At 45.2% G+C, this 24113-nt stretch overlaps 2 protein-coding genes across 6 annotated transcripts in view; one reads left to right on the top strand and one right to left on the bottom strand.

Annotated features, from left to right (window-relative positions):
* Positions 1–23791, bottom strand: part of LOC117895846 — a 61816-nt gene extending 38025 nt beyond the window's left edge. For 3 of the 5 annotated variants that reach the window (XM_034803804.1, XM_034803807.1, XM_034803806.1), the window contains exons 1-8: positions 23194–23791; positions 10714–11264; positions 10275–10545; positions 8765–8984; positions 7661–7796; positions 5715–5999; positions 520–1050; positions 260–456 (exon numbers count right to left, since the gene is read on the bottom strand). In XM_034803804.1, the coding sequence (XP_034659695.1) occupies positions 260–456; positions 520–1050; positions 5715–5999; positions 7661–7796; positions 8765–8984; positions 10275–10545; positions 10714–11236 (2163 nt within the window). In that variant the 5' untranslated portion in view covers positions 11237–11264; positions 23194–23791. The remainder of the gene's footprint in view (positions 1–259; positions 457–519; positions 1051–5714; positions 6000–7660; positions 7797–8764; positions 8985–10274; positions 10546–10713; positions 11265–23193) is intronic. The other 2 variants (XM_034803805.1, XM_034803808.1) reach the window with 2 other exon arrangements.
* LOC117895862 lies at positions 12962–13436 on the top strand. The gene has a single exon (XM_034803830.1). It carries the CDS (start codon positions 12998–13000, stop codon positions 13298–13300), a length of 303 nt encoding a protein of 100 aa, XP_034659721.1. The 5' UTR covers positions 12962–12997; the 3' UTR covers positions 13301–13436.
* Positions 23792–24113: the final 322 nt, after the last annotated feature.

Raw genomic sequence — 24113 nt, 5'->3', positions numbered from 1 at the left:
ACGTCCAAGGTGTAATTGTATTAAGGTAAGGCTTTGAGCTCTGCAGAAGTCACTCTCTGGTGGCCACTGCCTCACCTTGCCCAAGCCACTTCCCTGCCATTTATCTTGCCCTTTTGCTAGGTCCCGTCTTAAGCAGCATGTCAGCGTCAGCCATGTCCTGAGCTGAGTTCATAAGCTCAAGCAATGTTGCACGTACATTTGTGTACGGCTGTGTGTGTGTCTGCATCATGTATGGTTGAATGCTTGAACGAACACTTACCTCCCAGAAGCCATTTCCGGCACTGGTCGTTACGTCACTGTAGGCCAGCACAGCGCCTGGCCGACTGCTGCGGAAATCGAATTTAATATTAAATTCTTCGGCGTGATTTATGGGCCACCAAATGTGTGATGTCGCAAAGGGATATGTTATGGGTATGACATTCACTTCATTCTCCAGAAACTCTGCCTCCAGCACACCTGCAAATCAAAAGCAAATAAGTGAGTGCCACTGGCACACACACAAATATCTCCAAGACTCACCATGATAATGCATCTTGGGATTGCCTCGCTGCAGCTCGTACAGTATGGAAATGTCATTGTAGTAGACATACTTCATGCTGCCCACAAAATTGTTGTGCGATGCCAAACCCTTCTTCTTGTGCAGCTCGGGCCCGCCGCCAAAGTAGATCTCCGGATCGAAGAGCAAATTGCCGCTGGTCGTGGCCGGCAGCTCGAGCACCTTCTGCTGCTGATCGAGGATAATGCTCACCGTGCGCTGCTCATGCAGAATGGTCAGATTGTGCCAGTAGCCGCGCGTCAGATCATCCGTGAGCACTGTGGCCATCACATGGTCACCAAAGTCCATTTCCACGTGTATGGACTGATTCTTGATGGCCGCCGCTATATACTGATGCTTCAGCGACTCCCCGCTGGCATAGAACAACGCGGAGTCGTCAAAGTTTGTGCGAAACATCAGGCTGATGCGCATCGTGGAGGAGTGCACGCGATCCTTCCAGTCGTAGATACGATAGGACACATAGCTGGCACCACGCAACGTGATGATGGTGGCCGCTGAAAGAGTCGAAACGAGAATCGATTACATTACATAAGGCAAGTGTAAAGCTCTTATACGAAATCCAGTCAGAGAGAGTTAAACGTAATTCAACCTTTAGCATATTTGCAGCCAGCTTTACATTTTGTGCAGCTTACTCCATAAAAGAAAGAGCAAATTTAAACAACTTTTCAGTCGCTTAAAATACACTACAAGTGGAATTATGGAAAGGGCAGTTCAGAGTAGACTTTGGGGTGAAGATTGAGCAAGTTTTTGGTTGAATTTTAGTTGTACTTTAGCATAGATCTCTCTTTTGGCTGCAAATCGAAGCTCTGGCATCGAAATACTTTTACAATCTGCAGCTTTAATCGCTCCCCAAACCAATTTTACAGTACAAAATATCTTCCTCCAACAAACAAACATTTCCTTGCAGTGTATTAGCAGCTACGACCTGCATGGCAACCTTTCCTTCTACATGTTTTTTGATCCCCCGTGCCACTGGTGCATTATCTGCCAGCCACACACAAACTCCCACACACGCGGCTTGAAAAAGTGAACGGGGAAAAAAGAAACGTCCGAGTTGCACACCCACAAAAATAGATTATATTGTTTGGTCTATGGCAGCGGCCTTTGGGCATACGCCTGATGCTCTTGTCGTGGTCCTCTCGTGCTCGTCCTGCTGCAAAATGTGCAAAATCGTGTTACTCGCCATTTTCATTCATTCTGGCTGCAGTTTTTTTCGCCGCCGCCGCTGCAGATTCTGGGTGGAAAGCGACAGCAGCCGCGTGTTGGCCGGCTTATCTGACACGGCACACGTGGGCTACGTTTGGGCCACGCCCTCGTGATAACGACACACACACAGCAGAGATAAATGTACATCCACTTCATAATTTGTATTTGCATTTTGTTGGAGTAGCGAGAGAGAGAGAGATTTTGTGTCGCAGTGTGATAAAAACCGCTTCACCTTTATGCTAATAGCTGCAAAAGGATAATGAGGCAACTCCTCCTGGGACTCCCATTAGAGCAATCCACACTGTGCGATGGTCACATGACTCTTGGGCTTGCCGTTCTTCGTGCCATATGCCTGGCACAACTGCAGCACTCGCTGACCGCCAAAAACGCGACCAAAGACGATACGCTGCAGCGAGACCACAGCCAGGGGCTTGAAGCTAATGCTGTAGTTGAGCAAACCCTGGGGAAAGTGATGGTGATAGTCCCACGCATAGGAGAGGAAACCCGTCTGTCGTGTGTAGTCCAGCTGCGACTCACGCTTGATGCTGTGATGATGGCGCAGTGCATCCCGGGAGCCCAGCACCAGCTCTCCCTCCATCCAAAGTTCGGCAAAGATGCGCAGAAAGCGATGGCCCTGCACATCGTTGTAGGTGGCCAGACGCACAAATTCCAGCACCACCTCCGGACTGACCTCCGTGTACAGCTGTATGCTGAGGCGGCCCAGCGGCTGATTGTCGCCCACCACCAGATCGTAGTAGAGCACGGGTCGCAGCAGCGCCTGGGGATCAATCTGTCCAGTCTGCGGTGAGGGGATGAACGGCGTGTACTCGACCAATGTCTGCTGCGAGGCCTTCAGCTCGATGGGCGGCAGTGGCGGCACCCACGGATTGTGGCAATCCACTTTAGACTTGGCCATGGCCAAACGACAGCCCAGATCCCTGTTGTCGCGACTCAGCCGCTCCGCTTTGACACGTTCCCGATGCCGACTCGACGGCCCACGCTCGTACGTCGTATTGAAGCAATCGACAATGCCGTGGAGCCGCTGGCTCCTATTGATGCGACTTAGCAGCTGCAGATTGTGCCGAAAGATTTCCTGTTTCTTCTGCAGATCCTCCAGCACCGATGTACGCTCCAGTATGAGACTATTATTAGCAATCGGCTGCCGCGTATTGATGGTGGCCTTGATGCTCTTGCGATGCTTGCGATCCAACTGCGCCTGCCGCATCTCCACCAGCTTGTTGTAGATGCTCACCATATTGGCCAGCGGCTGTCCCGTGGCATCTCTGGACGCGCGACGATCCAAATACACTGCCTTCATGAGACGCCGAAACTCTGGATAGCTGGGCATTCGTCGCTTTGGCAGCAACTTGCGCGCCTTCCTGCTGGACAGCAGCACCTTGGCCACGTTCTGCGACTGCATGCGGGTCATGAAACTTGTGGGGGCGATCCGCCTGACCTCCGCAAAGGACGTGGCACGGCTCATGATGATTAATTACTCGTAAAATTTAAGTGAAATTCTATTCTAAGCAATTTAAACTGTGAAGATACACTACAAATATGATTTAAAAGTGTTTCAGAGAGTGGAAAAGAATATTTAGAAGCTACTGGGATGTCCGAAATACTGCTTGGAATATCTTTAAAGTTGTATTCCACTGCCAGCTTCCATTTCCAACCAAAATCTAACATTTTCTGCACTGCAGCGCTGCCTGTGCTGTCCATCCATTCAGCTGACAACTCCCCAACTGAGCTAAGCACGAGGCCACATCACAACTGACAGCACAGCACAGCACAGGCAGGACTCGGGTCTCTCCCCTCTCTGCTGCTGTCTGTTTGCCTGTCCTTTTCATGGTTGGGATTTCATTTCATTTATGCCGGAAGAAGCCCCAAAAATCTTGTAGTCCGAGTTTTGTGCTGGGGCTAATGATTTCCCTGCCAAAACCCAAAAAGCCTGGCCCAAACGCATTTCGTTGACACTTTTCGCACGAAAAATGTTCAATGGAAATGAGGGGAAAGTGCCGGATGCTGTTGCCTCTCTCTACAGGTCCTTCCTTTCCACTGGCAGTTGTCATTTTAGTTATTGCATTACAAAAGCGCCTGCGTTTGATTATGTTCCCCAATTCGTGTTCCGCCAGGACCTTCGTCTTTGCTCTGTGTCTGTGTTTGTGTGCGCTCTTAATGGCCTGACACTGTTTCCGTTCGCAGCAGCAACTGCCGGGGTTCGTCGTCAAACTACATCTGTGTAATTTGCTTGCACTTGCCATTCGGCGTTCGTTACGTAATTGTGATCGGTTGCAGCTGCAACACCAGCTTTGCCACTGCTACTGCCACTGCCACTGGCACTGGCACTGCCTGTAAATGCTCGACAAACTCGCACGTCACGCCGCTCGCTCTTTGTCCTTGACAGACGCCATTTAGACAGTCAGACAGAGAGTGAGAGCGAGAGAGTGCGAGAGCCAACGCTGTCCTGTGCTGCCCGTTAGCTCTCATTTTTTTTTTTTCTACCGTGCAATTTGCAGCTGTCGATTGCATCAATAGCTGGGTGTCCTGCCCCGGTACTTCACATCAAAGCCACTACACTCCCCACTCCACTGCCTCCTTCCTCCTCCTGCTGGTAAATTCACTGCCTCCTTCCTCCTCCTGCTGGTAAATCCACTTCATTTCAATCCGCTTCCACCCGCAAAGTCTGGATTTTGTTGGGTTTTTTCTCTCTCTCTCTCTCTCTCTCTCTGCGTGCGTGTGTGTGGGTGTAATTTGCATGCAAATTTTTAGCAAACATTGCGAACGATTGCAAAATTGTTCTCTAAATCTGTGGAGAATGCATGTTCCACGATGCTTTTTAACTGGCTATGGGACTATAATGTTATAATGAAGACGGTGTGGCAAAGTAAAAAGAAAAATAGATTGAAAGACTGGGATTGCAGCAAGTGATCTTGGACAGAGCTTGGTCTGTGGATGAAAGATCGATTTTTGATGCATGAAAAGTGACTGAAAAACTGAGACAGATCTGTGGAATGAATCATTTGGAAGATTGCACATTGAAAGCATTGCTGAATGCGATTATATGTACTCTGGGAGTGTAATATCATCGTGAAGTGATCAATTAGGAGCTTGCCAAGGCTATAAGCATATTTTCTACAGCTATACCTCAACAACTGAGCAAATATTATGAACAATTCCTGACATTAAGCACTGTAGTTGCTTATATGAACAACTTAATCAAGCCCTCAGTCTCTAGCTAAATCAATAAAGTCTCAACAAAGTAACATCTTCATAGAACCCTCCCACTCTTCGCACACCTGTCGAAAAGGGTAAACAAACTTCGCTTTCAAAGAGTACAAAATCAACGCCCAGCTACGTGCCTGCAACTGCAACCTGCCCCTTGTCGTGATTTTCGCATTTTACAATGTCAAAAAACATAAACGAGCTGCTCAATTTTTAATGGGCAATGCCCATATAATGGTCTCGCGTGACTTAATTGGGATTATGGCGGCCTGGAATTGGCTTTATGTCATTAACTAAATGTCGGATGTTGTTGAAGGCATCGAAATGGGTTGAAAGTAGGCGCTGCTGGGATGTGGATACTGGATATATATCGGAGCTTAACAAACTAATTTGGCGCACATTCTGCCCAGTCCCTGGGCATAGTCTGACGCTGAATCTGAGCACCACACGAACAGGAGGGCCCGGACCGGGCTGGGCAGTCAAAAAGTCAAACACTATTTTGCATAATTTATGGTCAGGTCATTAGCGTGTTTAAAACTGTAGCCAGAGCAGAGAGAGAGAGAGAGAGAGAGAAGCGGGTAAGCCATGGGCAGTGCCAGTGGCTAACCGCAAGGCAAACAAACATAGTTTATAATTAAAACAAAATGTCGCCCCTAGGGGCACACACACACGCTCAGACAGATACGAGCACAGAGATGGATGGCATAGCGATATGTACATGGATACTCACTGTAGATGTCACAGTGTTCGCCCTCGTAGTGGGTGCCAAAGCAGTCGCAGGAGATGCCACCGTAGTGGTTGATGCAACGGGAGCCAACAAAGCACAAATTGTGGCGAGAGTCGCACATATCGAAGCATCCCTCGTTGACGTTCTCATGCTTGGTGGCCACCAGCGGGGCAATGGGCAGCAGATCAGAGGCCGCCTTGCCAGAGCTCAGCACCACGTTGCGTATGCAGCCCACAAAGGATTCCGTAATGTACTTTACGCCGTGCAGTTTCTCCTCCGACGAAAGGCCTAAAGGGACAGAGAGAGAGAGAGAGAGAGAGATGTTGAGTGCTTGAGATTGTCTTTAGATTAATTAACATGCTGAATATTTGGCAATGGATTTTGTGGCTACATCTGAGCGTGGTTGCAGGGGGTTTGTGTGCTGGCTGGGGTTGTGTTTGCTTGTGTAGGGGCTGGATATGGTTGCCATTTCTGGACAGAGCCATAACATAATTCTCTTGTTTACAGTTGCAAAGTTTTGATGGGATTTTTGGCCGGGTGCTGCTGAGATTTAAATATTGCTTAATTAAAAAAGTTGTCTCCATTCGGTTGTTTGGTTTCCGCCCCAGCAAAAGAACAGTCTAAATAAATATGCTACACTGAAAGCGGCTTCCGAAACAGCAAGAAAAAGGGGAAACACGCAACTTTAGTTTCATTTGCGGCATGGATAAGGGAGCACACATTTGTGATTATGGTTCATAAATTCCTATGGACATGCTATGCCATGTTAAAAGAATTTCAGTTAATTTTTATGCACACTTCAAGCTGAGTTCTTATGTTACGTTAAGGAAATGCGGAATAGTTGTTCGGAGTTAATTGTGGCTTAAAATATTGCTTCATTTAACTTTACAACTAAATTTTGCAGAAAGTTGAGTAGATTTTTGTGCAAGAAAATGCATAAAAGCAGTCGAAATGCTGGACCCTTCTATATATCATACAAAAAGCGTTCTAGATCTCACATTAGTAGTGCTCCAAGGTGCCAAATCACAGTAAAATTTACGCTACAATTTCTTTTGTTCATTCTGGCTACAATGATTCTGTTGAAACGAGTTTTTTTCTGGATTATTCCTTAGTTTTACATGAATTTAATGTACCCCCGCACTCTTTTCTCTACTGGGTACAGCAATCACCTTGCAACTCATTTTTAAACACATTTTATTCCACACAAAACTGGGACTATCGATTATTGATTTGATCCAGAAATACTTTCAATGTTTTTCCATTCATTTTCTTTGTCCTTCGGGAAACCTTGTGGCATTCATGTTGCGGCTGGCCTCTTTCTTGGCCTCGCATTCAACTTTAAACACACGCAGCGGCTGCGGGGGGAAAACTAGAACGCACTTTCAGTCAGTGTATATGAACCCCGCCGGCACCCCATCACTCTGGCACCGCAATCAATGGCCCATTCTGTGTCCATACACGGCGCACAGTTTTTCCTGGGGTTTCAGATTTCGTTTCAGTTTTTTTTCTGTGTGTGTGTTGGTTGCTTGCTGGCAACGGTGAAATAATTAAATTTCCAAATAACGCACCAAAAGCACCTTTCAAAGTCATACAGAGTGGGAGAGAGCGTGGGGGAGGCCATGCCGTGGCACACACTAAATAAAGCAGCCCAGAATTCAATGGAAAATGAGCAAAAGTGTGTGCTGCAAATTCGATTTTCCATTTTCAGTTGCACATTTTCCAGCGATTTTTACCATTTCTATATATGTATGTACATATTTTTGGACCGATGTTTGGCTGGAGGATCCTGCTCCTCCTGCGCGTTGGTTTTTGTGTAAAAATCGTTGCATACATTCGGGCGTTGCCTTTAATATGATTGATTGTACCATACAGGTGTGCGAGAGCGTGGCTTATGAAGGAGGGGGGCACATGCACAGATAGACACACACACAATTGATTTGGACACTCACCTCCAACGAGCACAACCGACGGCAGATTCGTGGAGACGCCATAGTTATACTCGTGATTCAGTCCTTTCAGATAGACCTCCTCCTGACTATTGTCGACGCGTGCAATTAATCTTGCCCCATGGACATCGATGCGCACCTGTGCAACAGACACGATGCAGGGAGAGAGAAGGAGGGAGATAGGTTAGAGAAGCGAAACCAATAAACCCAAAGCTAGACTAAAGCAGGATGCGGGTGGCATGGCCATACACACACACGGAGCACACAGACAAATGATAAAAATTTATGAATTTATGCGTTTTGGCCAACGAGTTGAAGTTGCAAGTTTTTGCCAGCGATAAATTTGTTGCTGCTGCATGATGCTACTGCTGCTGCTGCTGGTGCTGCTTCTGCCTGCCTGCCTGTTGGGATCAGCTGAAATTCATTAGGAATTTGCGTGTTATTTATGAGTGCCTGTCTGTGTGGGGCTCGGGCACACATATCTCTGCATTCGTGCATTCCTGCGTTGTGCTGTAAGGGTGTGATTAGTAGTGGGGAATAATGTTTGTTTTTAAATATGGAACATACGTGAACCAACACTGGGCTGCAGTCTGCCTGCCTGCCTGCGCTGCTGCCTCCTGTTATTGATGATGATGATGCTGACGATGCTTGGAGGGTTTCGGTGTGTCTGTGGGGCATCCTACCATCATTCCGCATGTCCGAGGTGAGTTAACAAAGTTGGGAGCGTTCATAAATCAACTTGCTCGCTTTGTTATAAAAGTTTGATAAAGCGTTTTACACAGAGAGCAAGTCCTAGAGCATGCAGGGGGAGTGGAGGAGGGAAACACACACATTCCGCATTGCAATCTTGCTAATTGCTTGCTGAACGCATGGCCATGCTAATGTTGGCCAACAGCAGCAGCAGAATCCCAACAGCAGCAGCATTCACACGAATCCTGTATACCCTGACACTCTCATAAAGAGCTTAACTGCTCATCTGGTCATGGCAACCCCTTGGGGAGCTGGAGGAGTCGCATGCAACAGGAACTGAAACTGCATTCATAGTTTTCCCCTGGCAAAATGATATTCCCCACAGACTTGACCTGGTTTTTCGGGGGAGAGACTCACCATCACACTGTGCCATTCATCTCGATTCAGACTCTCGCCCACAGTGACACTCGTTGAATGCTTGCCAAAGACATGGACCACCTTCAGCTGGCCCTTCTCCACAATCACATAGAGTGCATAGGGGTCCAAATTAATGCGATCCGGATTCTTAACGTTGTGATAGACGAGCAGGCCGTGCGGTAGTCGAGTGCGGAATTGAAATGAAATCTCACGGCAAAGTCTGTGAAGAGAGAGAGAAATAAAGAGAGAGAGTGAGTCCACTGGGGGAATTGTTGCATTAGCATATGTGTGTGTGTGTGGGTGTGGGTTTGTGTGTGTGTGCGCCTGACAGAGTTGAAAATTTATTTGTTCTTTGCTCTTGAATGCGCCTGGTCCATCCTGCCGCTCCTGCTGTTGTGTTCCTGTCTGCTGGGAGCAACATGAGCTACAATTAAAACTACAACACAAATTGCCAACTTGGTCAAGTACTTTGCAGTAGCCAACTGGCCAGCAGCAGGCCACACTAACAACGATAGCAAATGCCACATGCCACTGGTACGTAGTATTTTTCGGGCCAAGTCATGTTTAATTTTATTTGCCTCCTCCTTCCTGCCTGCATGTTTGTCCAACGAACGGCTGGGCTGGCCTGGCCTGACTTCGCTCCTTGCTGCATGTGCCACACATTTAAATAATATTTTTTATCTTAATTTAATATGCAAATGTCACAATGTGCTTTGGCCCCACAAATTGAATTTTAAATTCTACATTCTCTGACCCAAGAAGTAGCCAGAAAGTCATTTTCTTTGGGCAAAGGTCGGTCGGTCGGTCGGTCTCTCTGCAATTGAGCAGAAAATTAACTTTCGGCTGCCGGCACCCCTCAAAATGTTTTTGTTTGCCTCCATCGATAGGGCGACCTTTTTGTACCTCAAGCAGAAAATCAATTTCGAGAAACTATGTCAGTTTTTGGCTAATTGTACTTGCAACAGCTTTTTGGACAACGTTTTAACCCCACAGGGAGCGGCAGATTTATTACTTTTTTGGCAGGGTAATTGTTGGGATTAAAATGTAAGCTTTGGGGATGGGAAAACACTCAGAACTAATCAACAGTAAGGTTTGCTGGAAGGAAGTGTTCTTTGAGAGGTTGGAAATAGCTCTTGAATCATGGATTTTATCTATCTGCTTCTTGGATAGCAATGGAGGAGTTTTTGTGTACTCAGCTCTTAGAAACTTGTTTAAAAAATGCCTACAAAAAGTAATTGCTCACTAAATCTTTCCTTAAATAACATTTCTACACACAAAAACCGCCTAAATCTTTCCTTTTATAACTCCTAAACCCATATAATCCATGCAACTCCAATCCTACCCTCACTGCCTTCCTAGGGTTAAAGCGAAAATCAAGTCCAGCTTTGAGCCAAAAGTCCAACAATCCGCCAAATGACGCGCTGATGTTGCATGCAACGTGTGCAGTGCAAAACGAGTGAAATATGCAAAGGAGTTATGGCGGGGGCATCCGTCGTGTGCATCCACTCACCTTAATTGAAATGTCTGTATGATGTCGCCGTCCATTTGGATGAACGTGTTGTTCTTGGCAAAAACGAAAGTTTTGCCTTGGCCTGTCTCGGCGAACGTCAGCTCAGGGCCGCGCTGCTCAATGGGCACCGGGGTGGTGCCATCGCCCGTTCTGCCATCCTCATCCAGCGCCGCCTGTGCCGGACTCTGGGTGTACACTGAGCCAATGAGCTGCGAATTCTCTGTGGTGCTGGGCTCGCGTGTGGTTGACTGCAGAAAAGGTGGCAATGTGTCTGCAAAAAAAAGAGATATTGTCAATAGGGAGAAGAACATGTGGGGGAAGTGCAGAAGAGCAGGGAGAAAGAGAGCGATCCACGGGGAATGCATAAATCTGGATAATGGTAAGCAAAATCTTTCTCTCTTCTCCTCCTGCTGCTGCCCTGAATCTCTATGATTCTTACGCGGTCCTCCAATGCAGTGAAACAAACACTCTGCCTCGGTGCTAAAACGATTCTGTGGATTGCCATCGCAGCCGCCCCAAATGAAGTTGGTGCACTCGTTGGTCGTTGGCTCGTAGCGCCACTTGTAGATGTACTGCTTGCATGGCCCCGGATCTCCGGGACCCGTACACTTCTCGTACAGCTTCTCCTTGGGCGCCTGCACCATCGCAGAGTTGTTGCCGCTGCCGCTGAGGCCGCCGCTACTGCTGCCGCCGCTGCTGCCACCCACTTGGCTGCCACCCAAGCTGGTGGCTCCCGCGCCCGTTTCAGCTGCGGCAGGCATGCCCACTGCCAGGCCGCCAACGCCGCCGATCAGGCTGCTGTTGCTGCCACTGGTGCTGGGGCTCACAACCAGTGGGGGCAGTATCAAACCTCCAATAGCGGCAGCCTCTGACGCTGTGATGTTGGGCAGACTCAAGGCGTAGGCGCCGGAGCAGCTGTAGCAGAGCAGCACTAGGAGGACTGGGGAATGTCGATGTCCCATCTTGAGTATCTGTTATTGTTGTAGGTAACTGCAAGTGCAAAAAAAAGAAGAAAAACGACAGTTAGTAGCTGTAACTAAAGCACTTAATTCTACCCGAACAACCCAGCAGACAGCTCCACAAATTTAGTGCCTGTGCCGCTGTCTGTTCTCCTTTCGCTGCCTTTTTTCTGGAATAAAAATCTATTCATTAGATTTCCTTGTAATTGCACAATAAATTCAGCGAGGCAATTTACGTGCCGAGAGAAAAAACGCCAGAGAGACCGAAGCGGAACAGAGCTATCACAGCTTATGATTGGGCGGCGACAAAGAAGAAGTTTACTATTGTCATGTGGCGGGGACTGTGGCGGGGTTGCCGCACTAAAATCCCATTTACATCATCGTGCCTCATCATCATCAGTCAATGTCTTTGGCTCCTTCAGCTTGAAGCTGGGCTGCTGGAAGTCTTCGCTGGGAATGAAGCGACGATGCTGCATTTCTTGATGGCATTTAGCGTAAACGAGAATGAAACGAAACGAACTTTTCTGCTTACACTTCCGCCGGAAATGTGACACACACACACAAGAAAATTCTTGCTCTAGAGCGGAGGAAGACACATGAGCTGCAAAGTTGATTTACAAGTAGCCTAGCACCCCCACCCCCCACAACCATCAAGCGAAAAAAGTGTCAAAAATTTCAAAATAATGATGCGCACAGTTTACACTAAATGGCCAAAAAGAAAGTGGGAGAAAGCTTGGCTTGGGCTTGGCTAGTGCCAAGCGGAAACTAAAAAGGAAATAGGAAATTAAGTTTTGCCTTTGGAGAAAACTTTTGCGGGGTTTTCTTCCATAGCTTATGGCTTAGTCTGGGCAGGGCCTCCCCGTCCAGAAGTTTTGGCTCGCTTCCATCATCAGTGGCAGCAGCATCATCAGGATCTCCGCCTTTCCTTTCTAGTTTTCATTTTTTTTTTTTTCTGCCATTTCCGTTCATAAGCAATTTTTAATTGTGGCTTTCGGTTGCCCTGGCAGCATGAAAAATGAGCGCCATAGCCCGGACCCAGAGTTCATGCAAATTAATAAACCTCAGAGTGTGGAGTGTGTGGGGGTGTGGTCGAGGGGGTGTCCTGGCTGCAGGTCAAGTCGCATGCTGGCACAAAATTATTGATGCATATGCCATGGGGCCTGGGCAGGACGTGCGTGCTATCCTGTCGTTGAGTGGGTCGTAGGGTGCTGGCTGCCTGGATGGATGGATGGCCCCCAAAATTGCATTGGATTTTTGGCCGAGAAGTTGCCTAGATGTTGCCGCCCCCAAACGCCCTCTATCGTGTGTGTGGTGGTGTGTGTGTGTGTGGCAGAGTGTCTTCTCCTTCCTTTATGGGGTCAGTCGAGCGGCAAAGTTTACCTAACTTTTCTGTGGCATGGCGGAAAGGAAAGGAAAGCCCCTCAACGCCGTATGCCAAGGATTTTGGCCCAAAGTGCATTAATGGAACAACACGTAGTGTGTGGATGTGCGGAAAAGTTTGGCCTGAAACGCGGAAACAGATAAACCATCCGTTACCTGCGTGGGACGCTAAGTCGGCTGGCAGGCAGGGCAGCAGTCAGGTAACGACACCCCAAAGGATTGGCCTGCAAGGAAAAATCACAGGGCCAGGCCAACAGGCAACCAAAAAAAGGAGATAAACAAGTCCATGCATGCATAACACATGGATGGCCTAAGCCCAGGGAAAGGCCAGACCAGAACAGGACATGGCCATGGGGTCCTTTAAAAACGCATGCCACCCCGGACATGGCAGACACTCAACAGTCAACCGGCAGCATGGCATCATCCAGCGGTACCGCCTACGCTCTGTTTTTGCATCGCCAGGAACTGCAACGTCGCCAGTTGCTATACACTAAGGTTTCCAGGACCAAAATACAGCTGACAAAGGAGCTGATAGCCAAGCAGAAGCAACGTTTGGGCAGCTGCAGCAACGAGGATCTGGAGATCCTCAACCGGGAGACACAGTTCAAGCGAACGCTACAGCAAAAGCTGAAGCATCGCAGCAAGCAGCTGAAAGCGATTGCCAGGCAACAGGAGAGACTTAGTTGACTTTTGGGGATTTCCCCATTTTCTTAATCAGTTATTTGTAGGTTTACCCACTCTAGACTTCCGGGGGAGGGAGTACAAGTTTAATTAGTTTTACCTTAACGTAAATGATGTGTGCTTTTCCATGGTTTAACTTAGCTTAGAGCTCAAAAGAAATAAAATTTCCTATGCAAATCAAGTCAAGTTGTCTTTCAAAGATGCCCTCTAAAATGGTAAGGGTATATGGGTTTCCCTAAACACCTCAAAAAACCCATTAAACATTCATTAATTGAGGAATTTTTCATTAATTTATGTACTATTTATTCATACATGCTGCATGAATTCATTCATACACGAATGCATCCATTCACATTGATCGTACACAGATTCACTCTGGTTCGTTCATTCATTCATATCAATTCCCACATGCATTCCACACCCATTCAACCATTCATCCACTTCAATTTTCGCCGAAAAAAGTTTATTCCAATTCCCCTTTCAAGGGTATTCCTTGATCGATGCACTCCTCATCGCGTCGCGTCGCTCTCGCTCTCGTTCTCATTCTCCTTTCCAGCTCCGTCTCCTTTTACCGTTTTCACAGCAAACGCAAAACGTTTTAAATTGAGCTCGCGTACGTTGTGCGCGCTACAGCAACAGCAAAGAGTACGAAACGGGAAGGGGAATGCGAACAACAACCAACTAAGTAATAACAGCAGCCTGAAGGAATACTCCTGCGCCCGCTCTCTTTACCCCTCTCCCTCTCCTTCGCACCACCCACTAAATTACACGTTTTGTGCTCAGGCGTCGACGCCTCTCGCGCTATAGTGGAAAAAAAGAAAGAAAAACGAAAGAGACAGAGACGGAGAACGAGCTAAAGAAAGCGCAGAAAAAGAATGCCAAGGCAAGGCAAGGCACGGTACCGGCACAAGGCAAAGTGAAGGAGTGAGGGAAGGATGGGGGGCGAGGGCAAATGAAAGCAAAGTGAAGTCAAATTAAATTAAATGACAGATGTCTGACATTTTGATAGTCGTGCGTGAGTCTTTTCTATAGATATGCATGTGGGTGTATCGTATCTGTGTGTAGTTATTTGCATGTGTTTATATTACATTCAAACACACACACACACACATATGGAAGCTTTTTTGTAATGTCAAGTGTCGCAAGGCAAATGCACATGCATGCAGGACAGCCATTAAGACGACACACCAGACAAAATGAAACGGGAATGCATTCGTTTTCGAAGATTTTTCGATGTTTTTGTGGGTTGGTAATTTATAGAGAAAACGCCACTACGTAGTATAGAAATACTTGCAAAAATATACTATTAAAGGTAATTTCTTTAAATTTATCTATCGAGTATAAAGAAAGTTTAAGGAACCTATTAAAGACTCAAGAGAATGCTTTCTACCGACCTGTGCTCGTACTTTCCATGTGATTAACTTTGATGTTACTCTTTAATTATTGTTTGTAATGACTATAAAATTACCATAAAATAAACAAATCCCGAGAAACTATCGTAAAACTCCAAAACAAACATATGCAGGCTGCTCCGCCTGGTGGTGGGACCAGGGCAATTGCCTCAGAGGAGTAACTGTTCTTCCAACTTGCATATACACGTGTGTGTATGAGTGCAGTGCAGTGTCGTGTTTGTATGCATGTCTCCCAAGTGTTGGTCGCGTAAGGGTAATGAATTAAAATAACTTGATTGCATGAAATTGAACGAATTGTTGCCCTGCCGAAGGAGGCGGCGGCACTGAAGGAACAACCATTGCGCTGTGTAAGCAACGGAGGGGGGCTGTGTGGGGGCGGCGGGCAGAGAGGGAAGTCGTGCTGCCATGACATGGGCCCGACAGCTTGAAGCGAGTGCAATGCGCGGAAATTGCAGTCCCCTCTTCCTTATGGGTACCTCTCTCACACACACACACACACACACACACACACACACTCTCTTTCTCTTTTGCTCTGTGTTTCTGTGTGTGGTGGGTGTGCAAAAATATTTACTGAAATTTGTATATTAAGTGACGACGACGACAATGGCAGAGAGCACACACAGCACAACAACAATGGCAAAGGCGAATGCCATTGTTGTTTTAGTATTTGATGCTGTTGGCAATGCCGTTGCCGTCACGGTCGCGTACGCGTATGTACAAGTGTGAACTTATGCCCCCACACACACACACACTAGCATACATGTACATGTGTGATATAATAGAAATCAGGATGCATGAATGAGCGCTCAGCAGCGCTGCTAACTGAGTGGGCGCCAAGAGGGGGGTGCAGAATAAACGGAGACAGAGCGTAAGAGTGGAGAGTAAAGGAAGGCGCAGGCATTTTACTGTTGTCTTCTGCTTCACTAGACACCAAAGCTGCTCTACAGTGGGGATTAGGTAATGCAGAAATACTGCACCGAACTTTAACTATGAATAACTTTTTGATATCCCTGAATAAGTTTAAATTCAGACTCAGAAGGCAGCTTTTAGTACCCTGTAAAGTTTATAGTTGATCTTAAATAGAATCATCAAGGGGTGAAATTTTATTTAAATTAGACTCATGTGTGAGAGTATACTTATGGTGCAGGAATAACCTTAATTAAAATTCAAACATTGGGATCCATCTATCCTTCCTTAATGTTTCCATTCCCTCACCTCCACTTTAGCCAATATTCACAGTACCCTTAGACAAAAGCTAAAGACAAGAATAGTCCTGTCATTTTCGTGCTGGCAAATTTAATTATTTTTTGCAAGCACTTTAAAAATGATTTAATGCCTGTCCCGTCCATCGCTATCCGAAACTCTAAGCCATTAAATGGAACTATAAATGTTTGCATTTAGCCAGAGTTTATGTCACACGACCAAAAACCCACTCGAATCCACAACACAATTTCCCAGTTACATTGCAGTTGTTCTCGGGCTTAGAATATTAAACGAAATTTACACGCCTCGTTGGCTTCGAGTCGAGTTTTCGGGGTAGTGGCTGTGTCTGTCGGACGGACAGCTGGATTGCTTCATATGTGTTATAATTGTCTGCTATTTGCCCATTGTATAAATAATTATTATTTAATTTGCTTGCACTTGCTGTGACAGCAATCAAGTTCTTTGTTAGTTGTTTCTTTGTTTGACAGGGCGCAGCGAAGTGCATTGGCCCTCAAACGTCAACGCCGAGAAATTATGCAAATTTCCGGATACGATACCGAAGCGCTTTTTAATGACCCATGGAGCGTGCCAGGCATTTTAAGTGGTAAGACTCGAGACTCGTGTTTACACACAAGCGTTTGATTCGTATAAATATATGCAACAATTAATGAACACATTACCCCGACGTCATGTCATAAAGTGAACATGGCCAATATTTTGCTCGGCTGCAACTTCTTTTCAATTTTTATGGATTTCCTGAGTTTAATGGAGTTGCTGTTTTGTTTCTTTTAATTTTGGTTGTTAAACATTGGTTATTTCTATATTTTTTGGTATTTTTATTTTATTTATCTCTGTGTATTTAGCTCGATTTATTTAAATCTTGCTGTAGAATTCGGGCACATTTTTTGTTTGGTTTGTTTGGATATTTATTTCGTCCTAACAGAAGAAATCGACCATTTTACGTTCACATTTTTCAAACACCGCAAACCAATTTAAACCTTTAATTTCATTGATTGGAAAAAAGTGAACTTTCCCACGGAAACATAGCCACAAATTGGCATCATTTGCACAATTTCCTTGTACTTTCTATAAACATTATTGCACGACCGAACGGGGTTTTTATTGCATATTTATTTAATAATATTTATTTAAGTGAATTTCCGCACCTGCACTTAACACATTTATTAGCTAAAATGAGCATGTTAATTATACTATTCTCGTATTCCGATTAAAAATATCATCTCCATCGTTTAAAAGATGATTTTTTTTTAATATAATTTTTGTATTTTGTAGCACTTTGCAATAACCGCATTAATTGAATTAAATGCGCTTTCAGTTATGCATTTTTATTAACTCTCCAAAAATGGCTTAATTACTTGCAATTTATACGAAAATTAAGTGGCTAACGAGTATGGCGGAACAATTTCAATAGATTTCAATCCTGCGGTTGGTGGGGCATACACGAATTTTGCAGGAGAATAAAACCCCCACGGGGGTGTTGCAATCTGCAGCACGAATACTGTTTTAAGCTACGATGGAGAGCAAGAGAGAGAGAGTGGGGGGAGATATCCAAACTTATTGATTTCATTTGCTTCCTGTTAAATGCATGTTTGTTCATGTTTGTGCCACTAACACGCTGAAATCATTATGGGAGAAAAAAACGAGAAAAACTCTCGAGAGCAAACACACGTCGAACACTGGGACGTGCCCGCTTTGGGGGCAGGGGGGGAGGTAGAGCTGCTGTTTGTGTGTGTGGGAGGACACACACTCGAGCGTAAAACCATTGCCGTTGCCCAAAATGAGGTCAAAGTGCGCTCGCGTTGGTGTTTTGCGTGACTGAGCGCGTGTGTGTGAGAGAGCTTCAAGGATATGTCGCTGCATTGGTATTGTGCTTTATTTTTTCACTATTTTATTTTCTGCTGACGCATACGAAAACAGCACCAAAATGGTACGATAGCTCTCCACATCCATGCACAGCAAAAAAATTGCTCAAAATTATCTAGATAATCTACAGGTTGTCATCGATTTTTGTTCAGTTTTTTAACACACAAAAAATATATAACAGAACCTCTGGATGAGCTCTTTATTGAAAAATTTCACATTTCTTTCAGTGCATGAAAGTTTGGATGAGTGTGTGCGAGTATTTGTTTGTTCATGTCCTGCGGCCTGATGAATCAACTTTTGACTTTACTCAAGTCACGAAACACAAACCAACGACTGAATCACACCGAAAAGAACGGCGCAAGGTACCAAAATCAAGAAGCAACCATAGTCCGGTACGGAAATCGGGGAGGGGCCAGGGGTCAGGACCGAAATCAAGTAGCAGCCGGAGCCGGTGTCCAGGATTATATTTGCGTGAAAATCAGAGACAATTGAACACACAGCCAACGTATCGACTGGCCAGGCGGCAGGGCCCGACGACACCCACAAAACAGGATACCGGATACCGGGGCCCCGGAGCTCGAACCGTTCCGTACCGAACGAAACCCGTAAACGACTTGATTAAACGAGAATTCTCTGGGGTGCGGCGGAGTGGTGCTGGTGGGGTCAACGAATCGTATGAGCAGTCAAAGAGGGAATCCTTTGAGACGGCATTGACCCTTTTTCGGTGACGTGCTAATTGCTTGTCCCAGGATAATGAATACTTCATTGGCCGTGGCCGGACAACAAGTAGGACTCCCTACGACGGGAACTAGGAGTGGGAGTGGGTAAACCGTTCTACCGATGCCATTTAATCCACTTGCTTTGACCTACGCGGTGCGACTAATTCCAGCGACGAATTACTAAAGCCACCGCCTAGCACTCCCGTTGGCCGTTCGTTAGCGTGCTAATAAGAATAAGAAGAAAACAGACACACAAACACGCACGCACACACGCATGCATGCAGTTGGGCACAAGGTATATTTAACTGTAGGTAAGGCGCAAATCACTAAATCATGCATAGGCATTAGGTACACGGAGACTGTCGCACCCTCAAATTAATATGCCTTGGCTGTGGAGAACACAACACACTGACATACACTGACACACATACACACGGATGGTTGAAGAGCCAGAGCAAAAGAGAGGGAGCAGCGAGATGCGAGACATGAACGGACATGTCGTGCGGTCTTGTAGCGGTTTTGTAGTGGGTGCCAGAGCAGGCCGGCTTTGTAGTGGTCACAGATGAGGGGCAGGGGAGGGCGACTGCAGGTTAGAAGACACTTTGTGGGATTGCGGGGAGGGTGCGATTTGCTGCGGCTTAGCCATTAAACTGTGCACATTATTAGTTTAAGTTTAGTGTGGACTTGGGTCACTGCTACGATTAACCGTAATAGGCGTCAATTGGAAAATTACCGTTGATGTGCTGCCTGCCACAAGTCGGCCGCCCGGCCGGCCGGCATGTCTCCCCTGTGGCTGTGTTGCGGGTGCTCCTGTGTCCATGTGTGTGCGCGTCGCTTCGCGTTGGAAAACAACAGGGGCCCTGACACTGCCTTTGTCCACGATTTTTCCTTGTTCTTGCGGTCATACTCTCTTGTTTACGTTGGGTAAATGTGGTTTTTGACAATTTAATTGTTTAAACTTGTTGAATGTCACTGTTACACGAGTTTTTTCTTTTGTTCTTTTCTTTTTTCGCGCGAAGTTTCGCAATAATGGCGGCAACGCAGCGTCCGATTTTGCAGTAGTGGTGAGAGTGGATCATCGATATCAAGAAATTTCACTAATCGATATTCAAGAGATGCGGTGATCGATGGTTCGTTTTGTGAAAATAAGCTATAATTCTGCTTGCACTGCCTCGGTAAAATCAGGCTTATTTTTGTATAGTTTCTGGGGATCTAATCTTATCCTCCGTTCTATTTAAAATCCATTTCTGGCATTCAAGTTCATATCGATGTCCAGATACACCTTGATCGATACACGGATCTGCTTGTTTCCCATCGCTACTCGTCGTATTTTGCCACCAAAAACGAAAAATTGCGCGACTTAATAAAATTTCTTATTTGAAGAGCATCTTGCAAGTCTGATGTCTAAATATTTGATGAAAATTGCTGCCCTGGATTGTGTGCCTCATTTAAAATTCAATTTATATTCGGGACAGCGGCAGAGAAGAACAGGACACAAAAAACAACGGAAGAAAAACGTGAGTCTAAAAATTTGCATTACTTTTGGCATTGATTTTTGCACACCAAAAAGAAAAAAGAGATAAAATTGAGACAAATGTCTTGGGTCGCCGCATCTATCCGGGGGCATCTTGGTCTCCATAATTCGTGTGGCAATTGTCTTAATTCGAAAATTGCAACTCTCGCCGGTTCGCCCGTAGACAAATTGTGGCCATGCACGAGTGTGTACGCATCCATCTGGGATCATCATGGGCATCATGATAATGATTGAGCTTTAAGATGTCGCATCACATGACAACAACAATGTGTTTATAATGCTTGGTAATGGTTAGGGTATGCAAGTGTACAGTGAGTGTGTGTGGGAAAGGTGGCGAAGAAAAAAGAGGAGAACTAATGGCTACCCTGTTGCTGGTAGAGTATGAGAACTAGAGCAAGCAACTACGCTGCGAGGCCGGATTTGTCGATGGATGACTAATATGTTTAATATTAAAGTGTATTTTCAAGACTAATATAACGCTCTCATGTATTTTTACGTTGTTTTCCCCATTTATGTATCTTATTTTAATGCACGAAACATGCATAAATCAAAGGAGAGGGTATCCGTTCGTTGTGACACCGCTCTCATATGTTTGCTCAGCACTGTCATGGCGGGGGTGAAGCCCATATTCACAGTTGTTTATCTCTCGCGCTCCTTCTGTTTTTCTCTCTCTTTTCCATCATGCCCGATGATATGTGAAATTTGCGGCGCGCCGGTTCACCGAGAAGAAAAAAAAAGAGGAATATTGGCGCTCGACCTTTGACCCTTGCGTTCGCGTGCGTTCTTAAAGATGGCCTTTTTTATTATTATTAATTCGACTGGAGCATTTGGTCATTTGCTTATTTGTTAATTGCATTTAATGTTCCTCGAAAAAAAAACACACAAAACATACAGAAAAGGCCAACAGCTCTGCTGCTGCCGCTGTCATGTGATCAAAGCGCGCTGGCAGAGCCAGCTGGCGGCGACGCGCGTCTGTGTCTGCGTCTGCGGCGATGACAGGCGACAGATCGGTGCTTATTAAACCAGTTATGGATGCAATTGTATGTGTGTGTGGGTGTTAGATCACGTGCGGATTTGTCTGCCAGTTAGGAGGCTATGACATGCCCCTGGTAATGACACTATTCGACATTTGTTATTTCAATTTGCAAAACAAAAGGCAACAAAAAACAAATTAAAAGTGTAAATTTGAGCACAATTACTTTGACAAGGCATATGGCATGCATGGAGTCATCCAAGCTTTGGATAAACATGATTTAGTTCCACTTAATTAGATATTATGTGAATGCCAAAATGTGTTTGAACTGATTCCAGCAATTAATTTTATCTGCTCCACTTGCTAGTATATTTGAGTAAAAACATTGACTGTAAAGGGTATTCCCATTAAGCGTTTAAGGTGGTTTTTTTCACAACTGGTTCGATAAGCAAATATATTTATGCACAAAAGTTATTTAATTCATTAAGCACGGGGATCTACTAGACATAATGTGAGCTTTTAGCTTATTTATGGAATTATTCATTTATGGAAAGAGATCAAATCAAAGACTAGGAGCCCCTAAAACTAATACAAAATCAAATAGCTTGTAGATTTTATAATTATTTTATGGCAATTTAGTCTTTCTGGGAAATGTAGGAAGTCTTCAAAGTCACCTACAGTTGTACCCATCTTATAGAACAATATTACAACAATTTCCTATATACTTTCCAGAGTATCCACCACTTCGACGCAAGCCTTTTTCTCCCTGTCCAACTCATCTTATTTGACTTGTATGCATAATTAAATTTTTCACTATTTATTCGTTATATTTTGCGTAAATATATTGTCACATTGTCCGAGCCGGACCGCGTTCAGTTTTTTGTTGACACACATCTCGGTTTGCCTTACCAATTGTCCGCTCATTAATCGCTCTAACCAAACATTAACTACATTATTGAGTTGCCATTTAGGAGGGGTAGAATGGATGGAAGAAATGGCATTTTAATTTGATTTTTGCCGCTTGATTTCCAATTAAAATTTCAACAATCAAAAGCCAAGCGATGCGTGTTAGTGCGAGAGGAAGTCATTGTCACATTGTTTGTTTTTCACTCGTTCGTTGACAAATTAATATTCCATTCCGACAACATGGGAACTAATTAGAATTTCTAGTTCAAATAACCCGACAAATCGTTCTGTTCAAACTGTCTTTGCACGGGGTGGAAAAACGCAAAAATTCCAAATGAAAATCAAACTTCAAACGCGAGAAAAAGCAATTACATTCAAGCATTGAGGCATTTTAATTAAATTTAAATTTAATTTGTATTTGAATTTTTCTGTTCGCTCTGCTGGAAATCTCCGCTCATCTCATCTCACTCGAACTGGTTGTGTTTTAACCAAATGTTGAAAAATCTCCCAGCAAATACTCGGGAAAAAACTCTGTGCCGCTATTTGCGTTTTGGCTTTACTTTAATCAAGCCGTGGGTCCGTGGGTGGAGATAACAATACCAAAAATTAAACGTGGCAAACAAAAGGCTACTTTTAATTGCCCTAAGAAGAATCAACAGAAAATAATTAAATAGAAACTGGAGCAAAAAGAGCTTTGTGCGCTTTTTATGATCGCTCTTATCTAGAGGCAAATATTACGGCGAGATTTTTTCTGTACTGTCAGTGGGATGGGGGCGAAATGCACCGATAAATTACACCACAGCCCCACAATTATCTAGAGCAGTGGCAGCCAGTAATCGAAGTGTCAAAAATGGGCGAGATCACAGTTTACTGCGAACTTTGAACCCTAATTAGCCGAGCAATCAGACAAGGCGCCAATTCATCTGCATATACCCGAGGAAATTTATGATCTAATTGAAATAAAGCATAGACGGGGTTTCCAACCTTCAATCTCTATAAACTTTATGACAAATTGTTGTGCATGCCGTGCCCCACACCTCCACTTGTCAATCAATGGAACGCTTGTAAATTACTTATAAGAGTGTCGAGTTGATCAATCGATCAGCGGCGTCAGCGATAGAGTTGCGCCTTATCAAAATAATCTGTAGAAGTGGCCCACTGTGCCATAATAAAAAAAAAAACAACGGGCAGGGTGCCGGTCGGTGTGCGGGGGCCATAAAGAGTGCATGCCCGGCGACAGATTTTGATTCTTATCTGAAGAAACTCACCTGAGTGCGACCTGGAGGCAGGCACTGTCGAGCAGCGATTTTCAGCGATTTACAACACGTCGCAGATAGAGATTTGTCAATGCCTCCGCCGTCTAATTCACACTATAAATAATTATCACTTGATTATTGATTTATTTATATTCATTGACATATTTTTGTGTATCACAAAAAACACCACAGAGACACACGATTTATTGTGTACAACGGAAACACTTTCAGACAGTAGTTGGAAGACACAAAAAATGTGTGGAGCCGTAGGTTATATATCTCTCTATATGTCGTCTTTGGACTTTAAATTAACACTTCCGCGGCCGCTAGGTTGATTCATGCCCGAAGCCTCAAGCCCGTTGTGTGCTCTGTGCTCTCGAGAGATTTTCTTTCAGAGATCCCCCGTTTGCGGCTTACTTAAGTGGCTTCAATTTAGAGACGCCGCCTCAGCCTCAACCTCAGCCTCACTTCAGATTCCAAACGAAACACACATAGGAATCCCAAACCCCAAAACGCAATCCCTGGCGCGGTAGCCGCAACCGCAAACCAACAAAATCGTAGCCGCTAAACTTTTGCCAAACGAACCGCTCGATCGTAATGTAGAAACGCAACTGACTCGGATCGGGCACTGGACCGGCTGATGGAGTCAATTTGATAAGCGGCCCCCACAGTCCCAGACCCCGACGGTGATGATCAACAAAGCAACAGCTGAGCGGCAGCCGGCATAAAGCTGAGAGAGAGAGAGAGAGAGAGAGATCTACGATCGTGTAATGCGAAAAATTAGGGAACTTTGTAGGTGGGAAATTATTGCAAAATGCCAGACATGCAACAAGAGCGGAGTGGGGTGCTTTGAGGATCATTGGATGAGAGCTTTGGGGGTTTATTTTTAAAGGAAACTTCATTCCAGCTCTTCCGAGTACAAACCAATGGAA

The sequence above is a fragment of the Drosophila subobscura genome, chromosome J, assembly GCF_008121235.1.
Source record: "Drosophila subobscura isolate 14011-0131.10 chromosome J, UCBerk_Dsub_1.0, whole genome shotgun sequence".
Classification (NCBI taxonomy): Eukaryota; Metazoa; Arthropoda; class Insecta; order Diptera; family Drosophilidae; genus Drosophila; species Drosophila subobscura.
The sequence above is the reverse complement of the archived record's forward strand: the minus strand, read 5'-3'. Positions and strand labels throughout refer to the sequence as shown.

What these genes read in the sequence shown, in the direction of transcription:
- LOC117895862 (XM_034803830.1), top strand. Translation starts at nt 12,998, where the DNA reads ATGGCAGACACTCAACAGTCAACCGGCAGCATGGCATCATCCAGCGGT.